Genomic DNA, 21,629 nt, shown 5'->3' on the forward strand with positions numbered 1-21,629 from the left:
AATTTATGGTAACAAGTCATAGATTAATAATTGAACATGTAGCCACAGTTTCCATCGGTCAGAGGAAACTCATAAAGACAATTACAAGCCATCACATAAAAGTTGTATAAATTTGCCGCATTTAAGTGCTATAAATGTATATCATTTATTATTAATATTTGTTGCTAATGGCAATACTTATGATAGTTGCATTTTTATTTGTTGCTCTTTGTGTTAAGTTAGTGTCCATATATCATTAATGATATCAGTAATGATATTTAATATATATTTATATGAAAATCCTGTTGCATTTCACCCAATATAGATATAAACAAAAATCAAAGAAACTGTATAATTTTAACTAACTTTCTCTACATTAATGTAAAAAAAGAAAAAAAAAATAAAAAGTAAAAAAAACTGACAAATTGCCCAAATCTCACCTAAATCATGACCTGATTTTCATTGAGGAGATAAACCATCGAAAGTGCCTTAAATTGTCAAATCTGTCTCATCTGAAAATGTTCAGTCAGAAGAACAATGTCCTTAGAAGAGTTTCAGAAGATTGCAGGACTAATGATTAATGATGCCAGGCTAAAATCGTTTTACTAGAAGATATTCTCCCTGCGTGCAATGCATGTGCAAGTGTGTGTATTAGAAGGTACCAAATCACTAAAGCCTCAAAGCCTGCAATGGCATTGTAATGTATATTGACTGTGAAATGATGCAAGAATATATTTAGGCTGAAAAAATAAATGACAAATGTAAATAAAAATAAATAAATAATGTCATTAATGAGTAAACGCTCTTTAACTTTGCCTTACATTTTGTTGTCAATAAACCCATAAAACTAATTATCTCAGATTGAATGTTTTATTCTGTTTGATGGCTTAGGAATGGGTATTTGAAAATGATTTATTATACAGTATATTACTACAAAGATATTTTATGCCAAAGCTGTATTTTTTGATGAAGTCCCTGAGGATATAGCCAACATAAGAAAGATTTCAGCGAGCACTTTCTGTTATTTACTCCACCTCACGTCTTTCAAAACCTGTTTGACACAAAAGGATTTATAGCAGAATGTCCAAGCTGCTGTTTTTCATACAATGAAAGTGAATGGTGACTACTCAGGAGATCTCAGGAGAGATTTTTAAATGCATACTGACCTAAATTACAGGCCGTTCCTCACAGAAGTTTTCAAATGACTTAAGAAGTCATTGAAAATAATGTTTGTTTACAGTGTGAAGAAGAGAGCAGCTTGAACATTCTGCTAAATATCTCCTTTACTGTTTTCTGGGTGTGGAGTTTATTTGAAACAATATGAGGGTGAGTAAATTGACAAAATGTATTTTTTAAGTGAACTATCCCTTAATGGTTTAAATATGCTAATCTATTGTGGTGTGTATATATATATATGGTTTAATACTAATTTAAATGAATTGGAAACAGTTATAGGTCAAATTGAAAACAGATTCTCTTTCAATCATCATCACTTGCACAGTTTGAATGGTCAATGTTAATTCACAAAATTATCATTTTGTTAGTTAACTACATAGTTAGGTATTTTATTAGTTTAGTTTTTTTGTACAATATAAAATGTAAATACATTGAAAGACAAATCAAAATGTGAAACTTCATAAAATTCTACACAACTGCAAGTAAAATCATAATTGACAGTGTATTGAATGATTGATGGTTTAACCAGTGGTCCCCCACATATATATTTTTTTATATCTCACAAAATGAGAGAAGACTAGACCCCTCTACAGCTCAAATTTTTTTTTCTTCTTCTTCTTTTTTCAAAGCCTGAAAAACACACATGGATAATTTATCGCTCCCTGGAAAGATGTCTCGGAGAAAAAATCCTTAAGTTATGCCACTAATATGCAGCAAAGCAAACAAAGGTGAATGGGTCCTGAATTCCCAAGGGCTCTGATGACCGGAGGTGCATGTGAAAGCCGCTGTGCGTCAAAAGGTACGTGGAAGTTGAAAGAGAAAGACAAATGCGCACAAGTGTTTCTGAACGAGCGGAAGGGAAAGTGGGGCAGCTCCCAAAGGACGTTCCTCACGCCTGCTTCGTCCTGTCAATCAAAAACCAAGATGAACGTGAAGGAGCCGCTTTTTTCAAACATCCATCTGCACAAGCACCAGTACAGGAGGTGCCTCGGCTACTTTGGCCTTGCGTGGGAGCAACCGGGCAAGGCTTCGGTAGGACGGCGTGGCCCTCAGCAGGAGTTCTTTAAGTCCGGCCCGGAATTCGCGACGGATCAGGCAATAGAGCACTGGGTTGAGGCAACTGTTTGTGTGGGCCAAGCACACAGTCAGCGGGAAAGCATATTCCTGGGCATTGTAGAAGGCCTTGCTGAAGGGCACCAGGTCAAACTTAATAAGGACGCCCCACAGAGTCAGGGCCTGATTGGGCAACCAACACAAAAAGAACGACAGGACGATGATCACAACTGATTTGGTAACCTTCGAGCGCCGCTTGTGCCGCCCCTGCTCACTTTCGGAGCCAGCCACGCCGCTAATCCTACGGCTTAGAACAATTCTTAGAAGTAAGAGATAGCAAACAGTGATCACCACCAGTGGGATCAAAAACCCAAGCAGGACCTTTTGCAACTGGTACAGTCCTAGCAGCAACTGCGGGTCCCAGCTTCCCGTTTCAGGGAAGCGGACTAAGCACAGCTCCTCATCTGGCGCAACTTGGGCTATCGTGGAATAAATTGCATGTGGGAGAGTTGCTATCAGGGAGACGACCCAAATGCCCAAGCTGATCCACTTGGCCGCAGCCGCCGCCGCTCGGCGACTGTGCATCTTCAACGAGGACACAATGGAATAGTACCTGGCCACGCTCATCGCAGTCAGGAAAAATACACTGGCGTACATGTTCATAGTGGTGACCGAGCTGATGATTTTGCACATAACTTTGCCAAATGGCCAGCGGAAGTCCAATGCTGTGTCTACGGCCCAAAACGGTAGGGTTAGGACGAACTGCACATCAGTTAGAGCCAGACCCATCACAAAGCAGTTGATAGATGACTGCTTCTGCCGATAGCGCGAATGCAGCAGGTAGAGCGCCAGAGAGTTGCCTACAAGCCCCAGAGCGCACACCACTGAATAAATGAGGGCGATCATCACACGCACAGCCAAACTAGACCCATCACCTTGTAATGTTGAACTAGACTCCTTTGTCAACAAATGTAGCCAGCAACGTAAAGACAGGTTCCCGCTGGCAGCATCTGTACAATTGTCCAGCACCACGCTGGTGTCCAGTGCGTGCTCACATTCTCCCAACTCCAGAGTTTGTGTGGTATTATTCCTCTCCATGGCAGGCTTCCACTCAGTCCGTTGTCATGGTGAAATGATGCAAAGGGAGAAACGAATCCATTCATGTAATTTACCTCAAGTTATTTGTGACCACCGGCATGTGCAATCACTTCACCGGCTGCGAGAGCGCCGTCTCATCAGTGGCTCTCTCGCGCGCACCTCTGTGCGCTCTGCAGCGCGCGCACATTCTTTTATACTCCGATGAGCATGACGTGCGTCCGCCTGCTGCTGAGGCACGCGCCGCTTTTATATCGGATGCATACATATACGCGGTGCCTAATGAAACCTAGTTTGTACGTGTTGTGGTTCTTAATATTACATGCATGTTAAAGTTTTTAAAAGTGATACGGATGGATTCGGTTTTATACAGGAATGTTGTTTTGGATAAATACATTATAGCTTCAAATACCTAAAAATATAAGCTTATCAAGATACAATGTGCCACTTAATCTTTTGACGCAATATCAATAATGCATTATAGAAATATAAGTGCTATTTGACATTTAGTTTCGATTTCTTAAAAATGTTACTGTTTAGAAAGCGTTTTAACTATATATTTCTATAGGTACTATATTTAATATTATTGTATATAGTATATTCTTCTGTATTCTACATAATGGCTTCTCTAAACTCAGCATCCACTAAGGTATATATTTAGTTATATAAATTTATATAGGTTTTATACCGTTTCAATACGATTAAGAGTAGAAAAATCTAAACAAAAAAAAAAAAAAAATTATGGAAAATTTCATCATACAAAGATCATATTTTTTTTATAATTATATATACAAAAAGTATGCAGTCTAATCTTATTAAAATATATTGCGCTCCCTCTCACACACTCACTCACTTTCTCTCTCTCTCTCTCACACACACACACACACACACACACACACACACACATACACACTTCATCTTTCTCACTCTATATGTGCTTGCATGTGCTGAGCCCGCCTCCAAATTAATTCACTCCAATTCAGTTACTCCAATTTATTTCAGTCTTTCTCTTTCCATTCATGATAACTTCAGTCACACACAAGCTTTTCCCCCCACATTCAGACTTTTAATTGCAACCCACAATTATTGAATATAACTCAGAAATCCATACAATGAATGTGATAACTTATTGATTTCAGACTATGGAGTCTTTTATCTTAGTTGTTGGGTTAATTTAGAAGATTACTGAGCCAAGAATTACACAATTTCTGCCTTCAGGAGCACAGAGTCAGAAATGTATTTGTACAAACTTTGTGCATCAAATCAGCGCCAGATTAATTAAGTGAAAATGCAGCTCTTTGACAGGTGCATAGACGTGGACCTGGGGGCCATGGGCCCAAGGGTGATCTCAAAGTGAAGAGACACACCGCAGTGCTGTGGATGAAAGATGCAAGTTTATCTCTGTATGATTAAAGAGGTACTGAGTAAGATAGAAACCTTCCTGAAAAACTACTTAACCTTTACAATAAACTACAAAACAATATCACTTAATAACATTTAAAAAATAACAATAATATAAAGATTATGCATAATCTACACATCTTTTGTATTTTTTAAGTTGTAAGTTTTCTTATCTAAAAGTGACTTGAAGTACCTCCCACACTGTTTTCTCATTCCTGAGCACTGAAGGTTATTCACTTTACAATCCCTAAAATGTCAAAGAAAAAATGAAGTTGACATTTACGTATTGACTCATTCGTATATGATAGAAATCTACACAAACTACTGCATTCATGTCTAATCATTTGTGCATCTCTTAAAGATTATAAAGTGCCTTTACGTTGATAATGGGTCTAGCTACATAAAAAGTTATTTGTCAAGGATGCTCGTGTTTGTTTTTACTGAGATAGCTTGTTCACCTGTTCTTCTCATCTGCACTGGCCTCATTCTGTCCCCCGTGACATCCAAATTGTGCAGAAAGGCACTTATGTGTTGACGTGGAGCAGAGTTGAAGACAGAGAGTTGTCCATTTCATAAGACGCATTTTAAAACATTTATTGGAAAAAGCAACAACAAAGCAACCCCATAAAATAGGTTGAAAGGCAACTCAACACACCGTTTTATTGAAAAAGCATATTTGTTATCAAAAGCAATTTATACACACTAACTTGTTCTTAGTCCATAAAAAAATTACTTCAGGCTTCAGATTTAATACCCATAAAGCAAAACTTTCTTCAAAGAGAAGACAAACACTTTAGGACAAACTTGCTGAAAGATTCAAAATGTAAAACTCATGAATTGGAATGAGCTGATTTTGTATTATTATTCACCTCAGCAGTAGTGCAAGTAATATATTGGCAGAGCAGATGGTTCAAACATCTAGTGATCACAGCCATAATATATACAACAGAGTACAAATGTCTGATGCTACATCTGGGATTTTAATTAATTTATTTATTTATTTTCAAATATTTAATAACCTTTAATCTGGAAACAAAGTAAACTAAATATTAAATATTTAACATTTGACCATGTTAATCAGATTTCATTGCTTGCATTGAACTTTTAAATGCATTCTTTTTCATTTAAACTTTTCACTCAAATTGTTATTTTTATGTACATTTTATTAGGCTACACAATGCTCGGAATACTTGATTCTAATTGGTCAATTGCGTCATCCAGCAGCCTGATATTTCCAAAGACTATCCACCTTTTTCTTGCAGTAAAAATGGGAGCGGCCATTTGTAAATTCTATGGGTCTAGCTTCCGGTCTCATCCGCGTCCAGCTATTTTTAGATGTACAAAACAGTTAGTTTTGCTGCTTGATATTGAAAATTAGTGTGTCTTAACATATTATTTTCATGTATTATCTTAATTATGAACACACTGGTTTGTATTGCAAACAGTTTTACCGTTTACTGCACGTCGTTATTCGTCTTGTTACTTCCCTATAGCGGTTAATAATCCGGAAGTCTCGCCCATAGGCTTACTTCTGCGTTGAAGAAAAAGGTGGATAGAAAAGCCTACTTAAAGGGACTTTGATGTTTCCCATGGCAACGCTGTGCATCGTTCCACTCATCCGTGCAAATAAAATCGGCACTACTTGCACTCGCACTCTCTTGATTTATACAAACGCAACTGTCGCCATCTTGCATCTCAGTTATCGATTGTAATGGGAAAAAAAACTCTTATTATAAAACGTATTAATATCACAGCAATATTATTTCAGCGTCTCGTTGCTAGTCTGATTATTTTGTATGTTGTATAGTGGACTATTTTTTTTTTCATGGCGTAAGCGTAAGATTGTAAAATAGTCCATAGCAATATGCAATGTTTATTTAGCGTGTAGCCTAAATAAACAAGTGTAGCCTAAAAGAAACACGCATTTTTGTTCGGTCCCCACTGCATTTTAACGAAAAGCAAAGATTGTCTGCTTCTGGCAAGCTAAAGATGCGAGCGAATGCATTTCCAGCATTACAAATCAACAGATAAAATTGGACTCGTTATTTTATCCAAAGTTTAAAAATATATAAATAAGCAGCTATGTACTGTATCTTTTAAAATTACTTCAGCAGAAAGAAGAAAAATGAGCTTCCAGCAATCTGTTGGCTGGCTCCCGTCTTCAGAAGCGCTGTTAAAGGAGTTTCGACAAATCCGCGGGAAAATCCCCTTCTGCCCTTCACATATCACCAGCATGAGGACTCCGTCTTGAGCCACGTCGTGGATTCAAGGTCACTGTCGCTACATGCCCAGTGATGGGGTCTCCATGGTGATGGTCGTCATGCTGGTCTAAACTGTGGTTGTGAGATTCAGAATCGTAATTGGTTAATTCTTGTCTCCTGTGAAGTCCTCCCAGCAGCGACGCTATCTCCACCATACTTTTATCCTCAGAGAAGCGCGGGAGCATTTTGGAGTCCTCAGACACAGAGAACGGATGCTCCAGGGCCCGCAGCACGCGGGAAGACTGAAGGTTGTGCAGGGACCGTGACTGAACTGAAAGGGGTTAAAAAAATGTAAGAAAGTTGCTTCAAACTCCTTCTTTTAAAAAGTGTGTATGTGCTATCCTTTAAAACAAATGCCACTTGATATTAGCACTTTTGGACCTTTAGAAAATAAATGTACACTCTCACTAGTTAAAGCAATGAATCTATTAACAATTAACAACAGTGTCTATAGGCTACAGAAATCAATTAATTTGTAAACATTTATGTGAATAAAATGGCCAACAGCTTTTGTCCTTAGCTACCTCCTGTCTTGCTAAGGCTCATTTCTGAGCTAGCAGTTTGTATAATAAATACACAAAAATTTTAGTCTTTTCACAAGTTTTGCATCATTGGACAAACACTGAAAATATGATGTGCAGAAATGACAGTGGGGGTGGGGGGGGGGGGTATGTGTTTTGTTTTAAGTGAAAGCTCGAAATACATTATTTGGGTAATAATTAACTAACACTTTAATAAAATAACTAACATTAACTAATGGAACCTTATTGTAAAGTGTTACAATTATTTGATATTAACCCCTTAACTGTCACCCCCCATTTTTTTTTTAAATAGGCATGAAACTGCACTTAAATCCAAACTTAAATTGTTTGTAATTTATGAACACTTTGGAATATAGACCTATGGTTGGTCAAAAGTGGATTTTTTAAAAAAAAAATTAAAGTATCACAAAAGTTTTAGAAGTTTAAATTTATTGAAAAGAAAATACACTGTACTCATATTTTCTTTTATGCATTTTTCTGTAACATAAGTTGAAATTTCCGTCAATATTGTTTCTATCACAGAATAATCCACCATATATGGAATCCTGAGACTCAGACCTTTCCAATGATATGTTTTTGTTAAGATTATAAAAAGCTTTGATTGTAAAAGACCGTAATGAATTTTGTAATATGACACTTGACACCACCGCTAAGGGGAGGAGACTGCCAAAACATTTTAAAGTACCATTTCCATAATAAAGCAATGTTTGATTTCAAAATGAATTTCACAGGATGACTCTTGGGCTTCTTAGCTTTCAAATGATATATAATTTATGATGATTGCTAAAACATTTAATAGAGAAAAAGGACAACAACTAAAAAGAGCGCCAATGTTCACAAAAACACTTAAATCAAACAGAAAAGCAAGCAGGTGTGCATGATTCGGCATGGCAGCCAATACAAATAATTAATAGCCGTTTCCTTAAATCCTGTGTTTGACTGATACTATGAACCCTTTTAGGGCCGATGTCACAATTACGTCACTGCGCTAGCTGTAGGCAAAACAAAGGGAAAACTGGAGGCGGCCAGTTTAAACCAGCGCAGATTCCTTGCTACACAAGGAGCTTAAAATATCATTTTGTTGTGATGTTGGGTGCCAGAATCAACACAATACAGCCTCAAATTAGAAATTTTATCGCATACCTGCTGCCAATAAGCAACAAAAAAAAAAACGACGACTGCTGTGGTTAAACGCTTCTTATAAGAAAAGGTTCATTAAATTATTGTCTTTTGTTGTTATGGGTGCGTGTAAAGGTGTCTTTCATCTCATGACTATGTCATGTATGAAATAATGTGTGCATGTGTGTAAAACAACAAACTGATGATTTATATGCTTAATCATTTGTAATTGTATATACATTGTTGTGATTAATTGTGGCTGGAATAATAATGTAGCTGTAAAAACAGTTGCCTGCTGAAACTGAAATGTATATACAGTACATCTTTATGACTAGATAGACACTGTTAGTTTGTCTTTACTATACATGTTTAGATGTGAGTCACTCAACCGGAAGTATCGTTATCAGACAATAGTTCATAGATATCTCAGTATTTATTAAGATTATGATAGATTTTAATATTTTGGATAATGGACAAGGGTTAAATACAAAATGAAACGCATTTGTATGGAGCCCCGCACATGACATGGAAGAAAAAATGCATAAATTGTGCACACAAATTACTAATTCGTTCCCTTGTCGTACTAAAACGTGCACACAATTACTATTTCTTTCCCTCGATTTGCTAAACCATGTGCATGATTTACTAATTCGTTCTCTCAATTTATAAATCGTGTGCATGATTTAGCAAATCGAGGAGACGAAATAGTAAATCTTGCGCACAATTTATAAATCGAGGGAACGAAATAGTAAATCGTGCACATGATTTAGCCTACTATTTTTTTCCTGCATGCCATGTGTGCGGCTCTGTACATTTGAAAAGTAGCAAATGTAATTTGCAACAGCATGATTAATCTTTTGTAACCTTCATAGACCAAAAAAAATTTAATCTGTTTTAAATAAAACTTTATGACACAAAAGTGCTCTAATTTTAAGAAACACCCATAATGCAAAGATATTTATACACTTTTTTAACATACACATATTGCCAATCCCTCATAATCAAACTGATGACCTTGGTTTTGACTAGCTACGGTACAGGAAATAGAAAGGGAATTTCAAGTTATTTTTGCCTGTGTAGGAAATAAACATACAAGTCACTCCGTGACACATTTTCCCCTATTCTTTTTTTTTTCCTGAACTTCAACCATCCACTTCAAAAGAGCTGCAGTGCTCAACAGGACGCTAATCGAACAAGACTGTGACCAAGTGCACCAAACGTTAACCATGACCTACGCTTAGCCTGCAGAATGAGAATTGATTCCCTTCAGAAACACTGACAGCAGTTTGATGAGGACAAATTACAGCTTTTCTTCCACGCTGTTGATTCAGCGTGTGGGAAACATGACTAAGCTGTTTGCCATTCTTCTAGTCCGTGTCACCTCTCTCAGTACTTCCAATAACTGTCACAAGGTTTCAGTCCAAGCCTAATGGCTTGTCAACCAAATGATACATTACACAGATTGAAGAACCCCTTGTTCTTCAAGCATGACATTTTCCTCTCAAGTTAGCAGTGAGAGGATATAAGGTAGTTGTAATGGGTTTTTCCCCTCAAGGACTGGCTGGAGGACTGTTTTGGGCGGAAAACTCACCTCTCAGTGGGCTGAAGTCTCCATGTTGGCTGAACCTTATAACCATGAACAGCAACAAATGAAGCACAACAATCAAGTAAAAAAAGTAAATTACAACAAGAAGCACAAAATCAGATAAGGAGCTTGAGTGTAGCAGCATGAAAGGCCATTGGAGAAGCACGACTTTGATGTAGCATGTATTTTTGAGGTATGTACTCAAGTAGCTGTAGATCCGAGTTTCTTTTTATGTGATTATTTAGTTCCCAAGCCTCCTTCATGTTGAGGAACACTGTGATTGCTTTAAAGGATAGTTCACCCAAAAATGAAAATTATGTCATTAATTACTTACTCTCATGTCATTTCATACCCGTAAGACCTTTGTTTATCTTTGGAACACAAGTTAAGATATTTCTGATGAAATCTGAGAGCTTTCTGACCCTAGAAAATGATGGTTGAACCACTGATGTCATATGGACTACTTTAACAATGTCCTTACTACCTTTCTGGGCCTTGAACGTGTCAGTTGCATTGATGTCTATGCAGGGTCAGAAAGCTCTTGTATTTCATCAAAAATATCTTAATATTTGTTCTGAAGAGGAACGAAGGTCTTATGGGTTTGGAACGACATGAGGGTGAGTAATTAATGACAGAATTCACAATGATAATCAAACTACATAAATACTCATTTTAAATACAAAAATCATATTCAAATAATATAGAAATTATTGAGATTAATTTGAAATACATTAATCTGATTTTGAGAGGCTAGAAATTATTGAGATTATTTCATTCTTGTGACAGGATAAAATAATAGTAAGATAAAGACATAGTAAGCAACAACAAATCTGAGAAACACTTAAGTATAGGGTCCAGTTCTCTTTAGTAACTAGCAGTTTAGTAGCATGCATATTACTAGCATATTGGCTGTTTATTAGTACTTATAAAACACATATTCTAAATGCTTGATCCTACCCAACACTTAAACGTATCTACAGTACTTAACTACTAATAAGCAGTAATTACGAGTTTATTTAGACAAAAGTTAATAGTTTTAATTAATAGTGAGAACTGGACCTAAAAAAGTGTGACCCAAATCTCCATGTAGTTTTTAAATAATCTTGTTTCATCTTTCTTTCTTTACAGTGTACAGTTTGAATTTGTTTTGCATGTTTCTAGGGAATTTTTCTAGGCACTGAATTTGGATCGCTTGTGGTGGGTTGTGGGTTGAGGCAATGTTTTCTGTAAAATTGCTTTGAAACAGTATTCATGAATGTGTAAATAAATTATTCAAATTGGAAATGCTTCTCTTCAGGTTTATACATCTAAAAGCATAGATAATATTTTCCAGACCATTTTTCAATAATTTATTGTAATCCAGTTTAATTCATTAAAAAAGAAACATTTTGCAAACATGCTTTGTATTTTTCTTACACAATATAAATGCATCTCCATATGCGATCTTTTATGTGCTAATATCTCTTCTTTTAACACTTACCAGAATGCAGGTCCCAGTCTGGGCCGTTTTGTTGGATCCATTCATGACCATCGCCTGCAGCCGACGTAATTGTTCCATCAGGGAGCTGAAATGGAGAGAGTGGGGTAAAAGTATAATTTCAGCAGCCTGTATGGAGTGTGAAGATTACCAAGTAAATGATTCCCTCACATGTTGCATTTCTCCAGCTGGAAGACTTTCCTCTGCAGCTCCTGGTTGTGTGCGCTGCATGCCGCCATTCTACGAAAACAGATTTCCCATAAGAACCATGTGAAAGAAAACAGGTTGCAATCAAATCCACTCTCGAGTTAATTCTCAGACACAGCAGTGAACTTCCACCTGGTATTTTGCCAGGGGGTTTGTGTTCAGTAGCTGCAAATTTCATCAACTCGGATTATGATTTTTACTCCGTGATTCGATGCATGTAGCTTTGCTTCATTTGTTCGAGCACAACAGTCGATACCTGCTCTCCAGGCCGTCAATGTATTCTTTCTTCTTCTTCCTACTCTCTTGGGCCGACTGCTTGTTGCGGATCTTCCGTCGGATTTTCTTCAGAATCCTTTCCTCGTACGATCACGGGAGGGAAGCAGAAACATTGAGCTACAAAGACAACCGGCTGCGCTCTACTATTATGGTGTAATTGCCAACTGACAGTACCTTGGTAAGCGGAAACTGATTTGGCAGAGTCACTCCATCCTTGGCAAGTAGTCGTTTCTCATCCTCTGTGAGAACCAGCTCCTGGTAGGACTGCTGGGACACCTTCGTGGCCTGGAATATCAAACAGACATGAAAGTAACAAATCCAATCAACGTCTCTGTGTGCCTGAACGGTCAGAAACCTATCGAGTTCACCTTTCATCTGCAGTCAAGTTCACCTTTTCCCTATTCTGCCTTGTGTATTTTACCTAGCTTCACGCCTGAGTGCAAACTCACAGGCTCTGGTGTGCCAGATAGCAGCAGGTCCTTGACAGTTAGAGGGAATCCAGTGGTCGGTTCTGCCTGTGGCGTTTCAGATGCATGCTGCATCCCTTCAGCCCTGTCTGGGAAGAAGCCAGTCTCCCAGCCATCTGCAGCAACAGATAATACTATTTATCCTTCTTTGTTTGTGTTTGTAGAGATTCACAAAGCTCAGGAATAGGGGCTTATCTTCAGAACGTGTAGCAAAACAGGGCACAATGAATCAATAAGTGGGAGGTTAATCATCACGTGTTTACATAGTCCCGAGTCACCTGGAAGCTTCGCTTCACGAATACTTGATACTCACTGAAATTAAATGGGAAGTTGGTGTTGAGATTGTGTTGCGCCTGGGATACGGAAATGCGAGGCTCCAAAGGAGGGCTTGCGGTTGGCGGCGGACTGTCAATGTGATCCGAATGAGGATCTTCGCTGATTCCGCTGTCGCTAGGAGAGGGCGACCAATCTGGAGATTCAGAAACAGAGTCGTACCCACCTAAAAGTGCGTTGAAGAAGTCCTCGTTGCCCTGAGCGGGCATCATCATCTGGCAATCGAGAATACAGAATGGTGAATGATGAGACGTTGAATTATTTATTTTGCGGAACACAACAACATTTTTCGTCAAAAACATTCTTCAGAATATCTTCTTTTGTGTTCTGCACAAGGAATAAAGTCAAAAAGATTTTGAATGACATTAGGGTAAGTCAATTATCATTTTCATTTTGGGAAGAATTCGAATGTTCCTTTATGTTAAACTTTGAAGAATTGAAAAAACTTGGAAGAAGCCAGACTTACATGAGGATCTTGAACTGGCCAAAGCTGATCGATTTGTGGTCCCATAGTCTCATGCCGTAAGATGCCATCATTCTTATCAAAGAGCAAATCGAGCAGTTCTAACCCTTCACCACCCTGAGAAAGTGAATATAATTGCTGCATATATCATTTGTTGCCAGTGGGATTCAATGGAAAATGCAAGATAGAAAATGGACCAAAGCGCCAAAACAAATGTTGAAAAAAGAAGACAGAAAAAATAACTTTTACATTTTTCTGAACTTTGCTCTGTATGAGATATAACACGGGCACGCTAGATAACATAGTCTACATTTAATACTAAGTTCTCATGCAAAACCAGTTCAAATTCAAAACATTAGGACTTGCCTGGTCTGAATAGTGCTCCATTACTGTGAGCCAGGGGTAATGACAGTCTAAAATATCCTTGAAAAAACGCCAAAAAAATGGGACAAAACCAAAATATCTGTTAATCCTTATTCTGTCTTTGTCACTCTGCTCACCCAGGACAAAGTTCGAACTCCAACGCAACAATCAGGTCATCATCCTCAGTTCTGCATTTGATTGGCTGTTCTTTGTTGAGATGTAAGAAAAAAAAAAATGTGGGAACACCCTGGAGAAATAGCACAGTTTCTATTTTAGCCAAACATACTGCAAATTCTGTGTTAGACAGTATCAAGTAAAAATCTATAGCAATCATATAATCAGCTCGAGTCAAACCAGGTAAAGTGTATAAAAAGTGCAAACTCAAAACTTTATTATTATTATTATTTATTTTTTTGCACATTTTTCCCCAACAGTGTACCACACTCCCCTTCTCATTCCCAGAAAAATCATTCCTCAGAGTTACTTCAGTGTTTCAGTGCGCTTGCAAGTAAGAGATTCAGGCATTTGTTATGGGAAAACACCTGATGCAGAGCGAGTTCAAAGGTCATATTTTCCCTTCTGTCTGAGGTAATTCGACCTTTCACCCAGTTTTGATAATCAAGAAATATATAATATACATAATAAACATTATAATAATTATTGCTAGTTGTAGAAAGAAATTAATATTTTCAATGTATTTTTTATTTATTATTTTTGAATGGTAAAGATCTGTTTTGAATCATGCATATAATACATTACTATTATTATTATTATTAGTAACAACAATTAAATAATTAATTATACTGCTTCTCAGATTTAATCATTTGAATTATTATTAACTAACTCTATTATTAATTATACTGCTTCTCGGACTTCACCAGACTATTATTCATTTTATTTTTGAGATCTGTTGCCATCTGAGCTGTTTTGAGCCATCCATATATATTTATACAATATTATTACTGCTATTTTTACAATTTAAATATTGTTTTCTTTTTATTTTAATTATTAGCAATTATAATTTTATTATTAAATTTATACTTTCATGACTTCACCAGATTATTTTGTTTTTAATTTAATATTGGCCACTGCTTGTCCACCTTTACGAGACTTGACTGTTGTATATGGCATAACTTTTATTTATGTATTTCTGAACGATAAAGACCTGTTCTCATCTTGTTCTTGACGTCAGAGCTGCTTTGAATCACGCAAGAACAACTATCATCTCATCAGGCACAGTGTGTCTTCTCTTAAAGCAAGTCTATCTCCAACTACTCTTATTTCATCACCTGCCACACAAAACTTTGAAGCTGAACAGACCCATCCAACTTTGAAAGCTATCGTGATTTACTAGGAATCATCTATTGTGTAACCTGTAGCTTTAAAAAATAATTTCTCATTCTCAGAGGAGATCTATCGTGTATCAGATAGGCTTTGTTGAAATTTACCAGAGCTGTTTCTTTGCTTACTCTTCATTAGCAAACACAAATTCAGTCATCAATTAAGGCACAATGTCACTTGTATTCAGGGAAACTTTAAACAGGCATTACTGGCACCGTCAGATTTACGTTTGTCCACTGCGCTTATACTCACCATCAAAGAAAGCAGCGTCACGCACACGGTTCAAAGCATCAGCCACCGTTTTACAAAGCACTCACGTACCTCTCCACGAAACATAATTATACGGTGGAATTCCTACATTGAGTGTCAATTTCAGGGAAGTTTGAAGGAAAACTGAAGGACGGACGGTTTTCCTGGATGTTTCCCACTCTTCTTCAATACATCAATCTCTTTTCCACAAAAGTATTGTTTACTAAAAGGAAAGCCTTTTTGAAACATCACAGTTAGGCAAAAATCAATGCCAAATTAAGAGGCTTCGAATGTGACAGACTTTTCTGCGCTATTTTTATTAAGGCCTAATGACTCAGGCAAGGACACCTCTGCTGCTTTACAAGAATAGAAAATATTGGACACTTTTTCCTCATTTTAAGCAATAATTTAAATGACCATGATTTACTCACTCACCCTCAGTGTACCCTAGGTGTATATGACTTTCTTCTTTCAGACAAATACAGTCAGAGTTATATTAAAAAATATCCTGGCTCTTCGCAGCTTTATAATGACAGTGAATGGGTGCTGAGATTTTGAAGTCTAATAAAATGCATCCATCCATCATAAAAATGGGGGTTAATAAAGGCCTTCTGAAGTGCATAGACACATTTGTGTGAGAAAAATATCCATCTCCGGTGAGAAGTTACGAACAAATACAATGTTTGTTCAAAGATAACAGGTCTTTAATACTATTCTCAAAACTTTAGCACAAATAAATTATTAATTCATCGTTTATGGAAAGTTTTTTTCTGAAACGTTTTAGCTGGATGTTCATCTTACACTTTTTTTAAATGTTACAACTTGTTTTGGAACATTCAGAAAACATTCAAAACTAACATTCCTATAATGGCTGCATAATGATAAAACAAAATGTTCTCTAAAGCCTGTGTTATACTTTTGTACACGGACAGCACGGACGTGGACTACTTGTATTTATACTACAGAAAGCGTACGCTGATGGTCCGCTCCACAACAGACATATGAACAAACAATTGCCCAGAATTATTGCACATCTGGCTGTCTTTATATTGTTTTATCGACAGATTGTACAGGTTCGAGTAGCAACAGCCTTCTTCGTGTGCAATTGGTGCTTTTGAAGCCTACTGACCACGAATGTTTAGAGACCATTCTGAAATAACATTTTCATAACTTAATGGGAATGTTAGCAAATCATTCATAGAACACATTTTTGTTATCTGGAATGTAATATAAATGGCAAACAAAAAATGAAGAAACTAAATGTGAGCTGTCAAAGAGAATTCTGGGAATGTCAGTTTATGTTTTTTTTCACTGTAAATTATAAGATGAATTATTAATTTCTTTTTTACTTACAAAAACTACATTTAACAGTATTTTACTGTAAAATGAAATGAAATGAACTTGACAGGTTTTTACCATACCATTTTTACCATTAAAATAATGATCTTTTTTTACTTAGCCAGTGACACTGAAAAGTCCTTAACTAAGCATAAGCAACCGTAACCAACATCCCATGAATGCGCCGACTGAAAAAAAATATTTTCAGCTCACTTCATTTATTGACTGATACTTTTTAGCCACTCAGATGGTTTGAAGGCTCATGCGCCTGACCAAGTTGCTCTTTTCTGTCACTTTGATTTAATCTCAAGACAGACTGATGGTATCCTATTGTGTCATTGTCAAAACCCGGCTGTTCTCTGTTCGGTTAATATGGTTGTATTCAGTGAACTCATGGCCTTGACTTGGTTGCAGTCTCTTATTCCTCCAGTACACCTCTCAACAACACTGAAGATTGTTGTCACATAGATGGTAAGAGCACAAATGCAATTGTATACTCTTTTTTTCTCTACTTCACATGCAATCCACGTGGGCGCTGTAACCATCTGGATGCTCCAGCCCTACTTGTTTTTCAGGGAACACATTTCTGTCACTAAGAGACAGGTGAGCAAAGGTGGTGGCCACGTTTTGGAGCAGCACCTGGGTTTTGCAGACGGCTATGTATTTATTTTCCCAACATGTTTCTGTTGCCTAAAGATTCCTTGTGAGAATAAATCCAGAGAATACAACATAAAGCACTGCAAAATGCCCTAAGACAGGAGAAATGGTGAAGATGAACTGTTCCAGCATTGTAAGACTGTATTTTTAAGTGTTATACATGCAATGTTTTAAATAAAACAATAAAATGACTTCTATATAATAAGTTATAAAATCAAATGAAATATAAAATAAAATAAATAAAATAAGTTAAATAAAATGACTTCTATATAATAAGTTATAAAATCAAATGAAATCTATATTCAAATAACTGAACTACAGTAGTATACTGATGAATTAGATTTTTTATAGTAATTTACTGTAAAACAGTACAGTTTGCTACTGTAAATCAAAAACGGTTTGCTACTGTAAATCTTAATAACAGTAACTTACTGGCAACAGTGTTAGAATTTTTTTCATATTCATTAAGGTAGATAATGCAAAACTCCATAAACAGATACTGACCTTTTCATATATGTCATAGGCAGGTAGGTAGATAATGCTAAGCTACTTATGCCAAAGCATCCTCAGTTGAAACGTAATAGTACAAATACTTTCATTTTATATTTAAATTTTTGACATGGAAATGAGGCTGTGAGGGACAGAATTACAGTGCGTTCAATAGTTAACAACATACTGATTGTTTAGCTGATGAACCCATAGCACACGTACATCTGGTGAAAGTGAGTGACGTGGCATACAGCCAAGTATGGTGACCCATTCTCAGAATTTGTGCTCTGCATTTAAACCATCAAACGTTCAAACACACAGTAGTGAACACACACACACCGTGAACACACACCCGGAGCAGTGGGCAGCCATTTTATGCTGCGGCGCCCGGGGAGCAGTTGGGGGTTCGATGCCTTGCTCAAGGACAACCCAATCATTATAATACAAACTCTCTAACCACTAGGCCACGACCTCCAAAGAATCCCCACTACGCAAAAAAATAACTAAAAATATAAATGATGAACCCATAGCACACGTACATCTGCAATCTGTATGTGAAAGATCTTTTGATCTGGAAAGCATCTGCTGTGTGCAAACATCTGACAGACATCTTTAAGGTGTCAGTTTTACATACATTCTAATCATAAACATCTTAAAGACATCTAATAAACATCTGTTTGACATCTGATAGGAAACGTCCTATAGACACATCGCAGATGACCAAACACTCATCTGCATTTACTGATGTAAATGCAGACGTCAAACAGACGTCCCCGAGATGTAGCCTACATGTGCTATCCGGGAAATGTCTGAAAACTTAAAGCAAACAAAAACTCCATATAAGAGTTTTAAAAGTGAGTTGTGATTTGAGATTTAAGACTTTTATACAGTGTTAGTTATTGTGAAGGTAGTGTCTGTTCCACACAGCCTTGCCTTTATTCGTGTTAAATTCAATATGCCGTCTAACCTGCAAAAGAAAATTTTGATGACTTCAGTCCAATGAAAACACATACAGTATCTCCACATCAATATACTAATCACGTACCCTGCATGATCTGTCAATATATATGATTTACATCCCCATCACCTTCAGCATCACTTTTTACACACAGTTTCATACTGTCCAATCAAAACAGCACTAGAATCTTAAAAAATAAGTGACTGATAGTGTGTAAATCAGAGTTTGGAAGGCTTTGGAGACATTATAACAAAGGCTTTGTGAATTTAGTGACGAGGCGCCACCTGCTGGTCGAATAAAGGAATGAATGAAACCGTTTAAAATGTTTAAATTATCCATTTCTCCATTTCATGTGCCTGTAATTTACTGCAATTAAATTATATTTAATCGCGTTGTATACCCTGTTCTCTACATTTTCTGTCATCCTGGAAACTGCGATAATGATACTACACCTTTAGATGTGAATCTTGGCCCGACGTCATCACGTACAATACGTACGGCGCGCGCTTGATATATATTCATGAGGGTTGCTTTATCTTTCCCCCACTTCTCCGCCTGTCTCCCAACGTGGTCGGCGGTGTAAAACTGAGTTCACCGTTAAACGAATCCAAAAACATCGGGCAAAATGGTAAGTTGATATATGATGGCATTTACTTTATGCGTTAATAATCTTATAAAGTTTTATATTTTTTTCACGATTTAAGTGCTTGAATTTGATTTAATAGTGAGGATGCTGTACGAGATGCTTCTGAAACACTGACCAGTACATGAGTTTATATGTACAGTTACTGTTTAAAATAATTTGAGTTGAATTGATAGTCTTTAGCACACCCCTGCATAATTTGTACTTCGTGCCTCTAGATCAATTTCATTGAAATAAAACACACAATATACATTTTACTAAAATAACAGCCACTGCTCAGAAATTCATTAGAATGGTAGTTATGTAGTCTAAAACCATAGGTATTGAACTTTTTGTGAAATGGAAATGCCCCTGCATAATTTGTACTTCGTGCCTCTAGATCAATTGGTAGTTATGTAGTCTAAAACCATAGGTATTGAACTTTTTGTGAAATGGAAAGGTTACATAAATGTTAAATCTTTTTCATGGAATACTATATTTCATTAAAGAACCTTTATTTTTAAGTGTAGGGTGCAAGATGTGAGAGACCCAGATGTGACTTGCAGTCTGAAATGTTGCATGATCCCTGGCTTATTTATTCAAATCAAAAAGTCAGAAGACAAGCACAGTATTGATGACCAAAAAGATTCACCGACCGCACAGAGAGCTACGCAGAGAATAAAAAATCCATTGATAATTAACAAAATAAACCGTGCATTGCTAGAGCTACGCTGGGCCCTGAAGAGCTGTACCAAACCTTCCAGAGCATTGTCGAGAACTTCAACATGATCGTCTCCACCTACAGTATGGCGAGGATGAGAATGGACCAATGGGCAACATTTTGGTGAGTTCCTCATGGCTCGCTCATGGGACCTTAAAAATTTTCAAAGAACTTATCCTTCTATGCTGTTTTTTGGTTTGAACATCCTGCTCTTAGATTGATCCAGTCATTGGTACTGTTAACAATGGATCTGGACTGCATGGAGATGTATGTGATGAAGTTTGCTGGGACCAGCGGAGCGGTGCAAGAAGGTGGAGGACATGAAGCTTTGGGGAGACAGGTGAGATGGGAAAACCCAACAGAACAACACAACTGAATATGTTTCTTTATGTAACGTGACCATTTCTTACAGGTAATTTGACCCTTCCTCTGGCAAGTTTAGAAAGTCTGCCACTTCACCAGATGGCAAAAAAATTCCCAGGACTTTTGCCCAACTGATCCTGGACCCTATCTTCAAAGTGAGTAATCTTGCACTATGAGTGGTAAGATAGTTGTGATCCAAGCCATTAATGATGATTTAAAAATTCATAACTCTTACCTGAACATACTTATGATAAAATTCCATTCTCATATGGAAATTTTAAAAAACTTGGGTTTGTTTGATTTGTGCATATAGACATTTTATGGAGTTGTAACTTTTCCCATTGTATAGCTATTTGATGCCATGAACTTTGAGGAAGCTGCTAAGCTGATTGAAAAGTTGGGCATCAAATTAGATTCTGAGGACAAGGACAAGAAGGAGGGCAAGCCCCGGCTGAAGGCTATGATGCATTGCTGGCTGCCAGCAGGAGAAGCTCTGCTTCAGATGATCACCATCCATCTGGCCTCACTGGTTACTGCTCAGAAGTACCGCAGTGAGCTGCTTTATGAAGGACCTGGAGATGGAGGCTGCCATGGGTATGCTGTATCTCTCAGAATTAAAAAAATTTAAAATAGGCTTTTTTTTTTTATTATTTACTCTAGATTATTCAAAGTTGATCACAATTTTCTCAGGTATCAAGAACTGTGACCCCGAAGGACCTCTCATGATGTACATCTCTAAGATGGTGCCGACCTCTGACAAAGGTCATTTCTATGCCTCTGGCGGTGTCTCCACTGGCCTGAAGGTGCACATTATGGGATAAAAAAAAAAAATAATTATATTAAACCAAACAACTGCTTTGTCACAAAACAGGAAGTTTTATTTATTTTTTTTATTATTATTTAATTAATTTATATTAAAACAAAAAACTACTTTTTAAAAAAACACTACCACAACAATTAAGACGAACTGTTATCTTTACGCAGGTTTCACAGCTGACCTTTGCTCCAACACATTGGCCAGGCTTTCCCACAGTGTGTGTGTTTGACCATTGGCAGATCCTGCCTGGAGACCCCACGGAAGCCAACTCCAAGCC

General features: G+C 37.1%; 2 protein-coding genes and 1 pseudogene across 2 annotated transcripts; 1 reads left to right on the plus strand and 2 right to left on the minus strand.

Moving 5' to 3' along the window:
- Positions 1 to 424: 424 nt before the first annotated feature.
- rxfp3.2b (relaxin family peptide receptor 3.2b) lies at positions 425 to 3,751 on the minus strand. The gene has a single exon (XM_019092377.2). It carries the CDS (start codon positions 3,304 to 3,306, stop codon positions 2,104 to 2,106), a length of 1,203 nt encoding a protein of 400 aa, XP_018947922.2. The 5' UTR covers positions 3,307 to 3,751; the 3' UTR covers positions 425 to 2,103.
- Positions 3,752 to 5,285: 1,534 nt separating this feature from the next.
- On the minus strand, positions 5,286 to 13,955 carry creb3l3a (cAMP responsive element binding protein 3-like 3a). The gene is made up of 10 exons (XM_042749271.1): positions 13,801 to 13,955; positions 13,438 to 13,551; positions 12,952 to 13,186; positions 12,621 to 12,754; positions 12,347 to 12,456; positions 12,152 to 12,259; positions 11,860 to 11,928; positions 11,688 to 11,776; positions 10,218 to 10,310; positions 5,286 to 7,236 (listed from the first exon to the last, which is right to left on the minus strand). The coding sequence occupies exons 1-10, from the start codon at positions 13,819 to 13,821 to the stop codon at positions 6,923 to 6,925; spliced, it is 1,287 nt and encodes a 428-aa protein (XP_042605205.1). The 5' UTR covers positions 13,822 to 13,955; the 3' UTR covers positions 5,286 to 6,922.
- A 6,281-nt stretch (positions 13,956 to 20,236) lies between these two features.
- On the plus strand, positions 20,237 to 21,356 carry LOC109060162 (annotated as a pseudogene).
- The last annotated feature ends 273 nt before the right edge of the window (positions 21,357 to 21,629 follow it).

This window comes from Cyprinus carpio, chromosome B22 (genome assembly GCF_018340385.1).
Source record: "Cyprinus carpio isolate SPL01 chromosome B22, ASM1834038v1, whole genome shotgun sequence".
NCBI lineage: Eukaryota > Metazoa > Chordata > Actinopteri > Cypriniformes > Cyprinidae > Cyprinus > Cyprinus carpio.

What these genes read in the sequence shown, in the direction of transcription:
- rxfp3.2b (XM_019092377.2), bottom strand. Translation starts at nt 3,306, where the DNA reads ATGGAGAGGAATAATACCACACAAACTCTGGAGTTGGGAGAATGTGAG.
- creb3l3a (XM_042749271.1), bottom strand. Translation starts at nt 13,821, where the DNA reads ATGGAGCACTATTCAGACCAG. An exon ending in TGGAGCACTATTCAGACCAG is followed by an intron (nt 13,552 to 13,800) that starts GCAAGTCCTAAT and finishes TCACTTTCTCAG; the next exon opens with GGTGGTGAAGGGTTAGAACT. An exon ending in TATCTGGCACACCAGAGCCT is followed by an intron (nt 12,457 to 12,620) that starts GTGAGTTTGCAC and finishes TTGATATTCCAG; the next exon opens with GCCACGAAGGTGTCCCAGCA.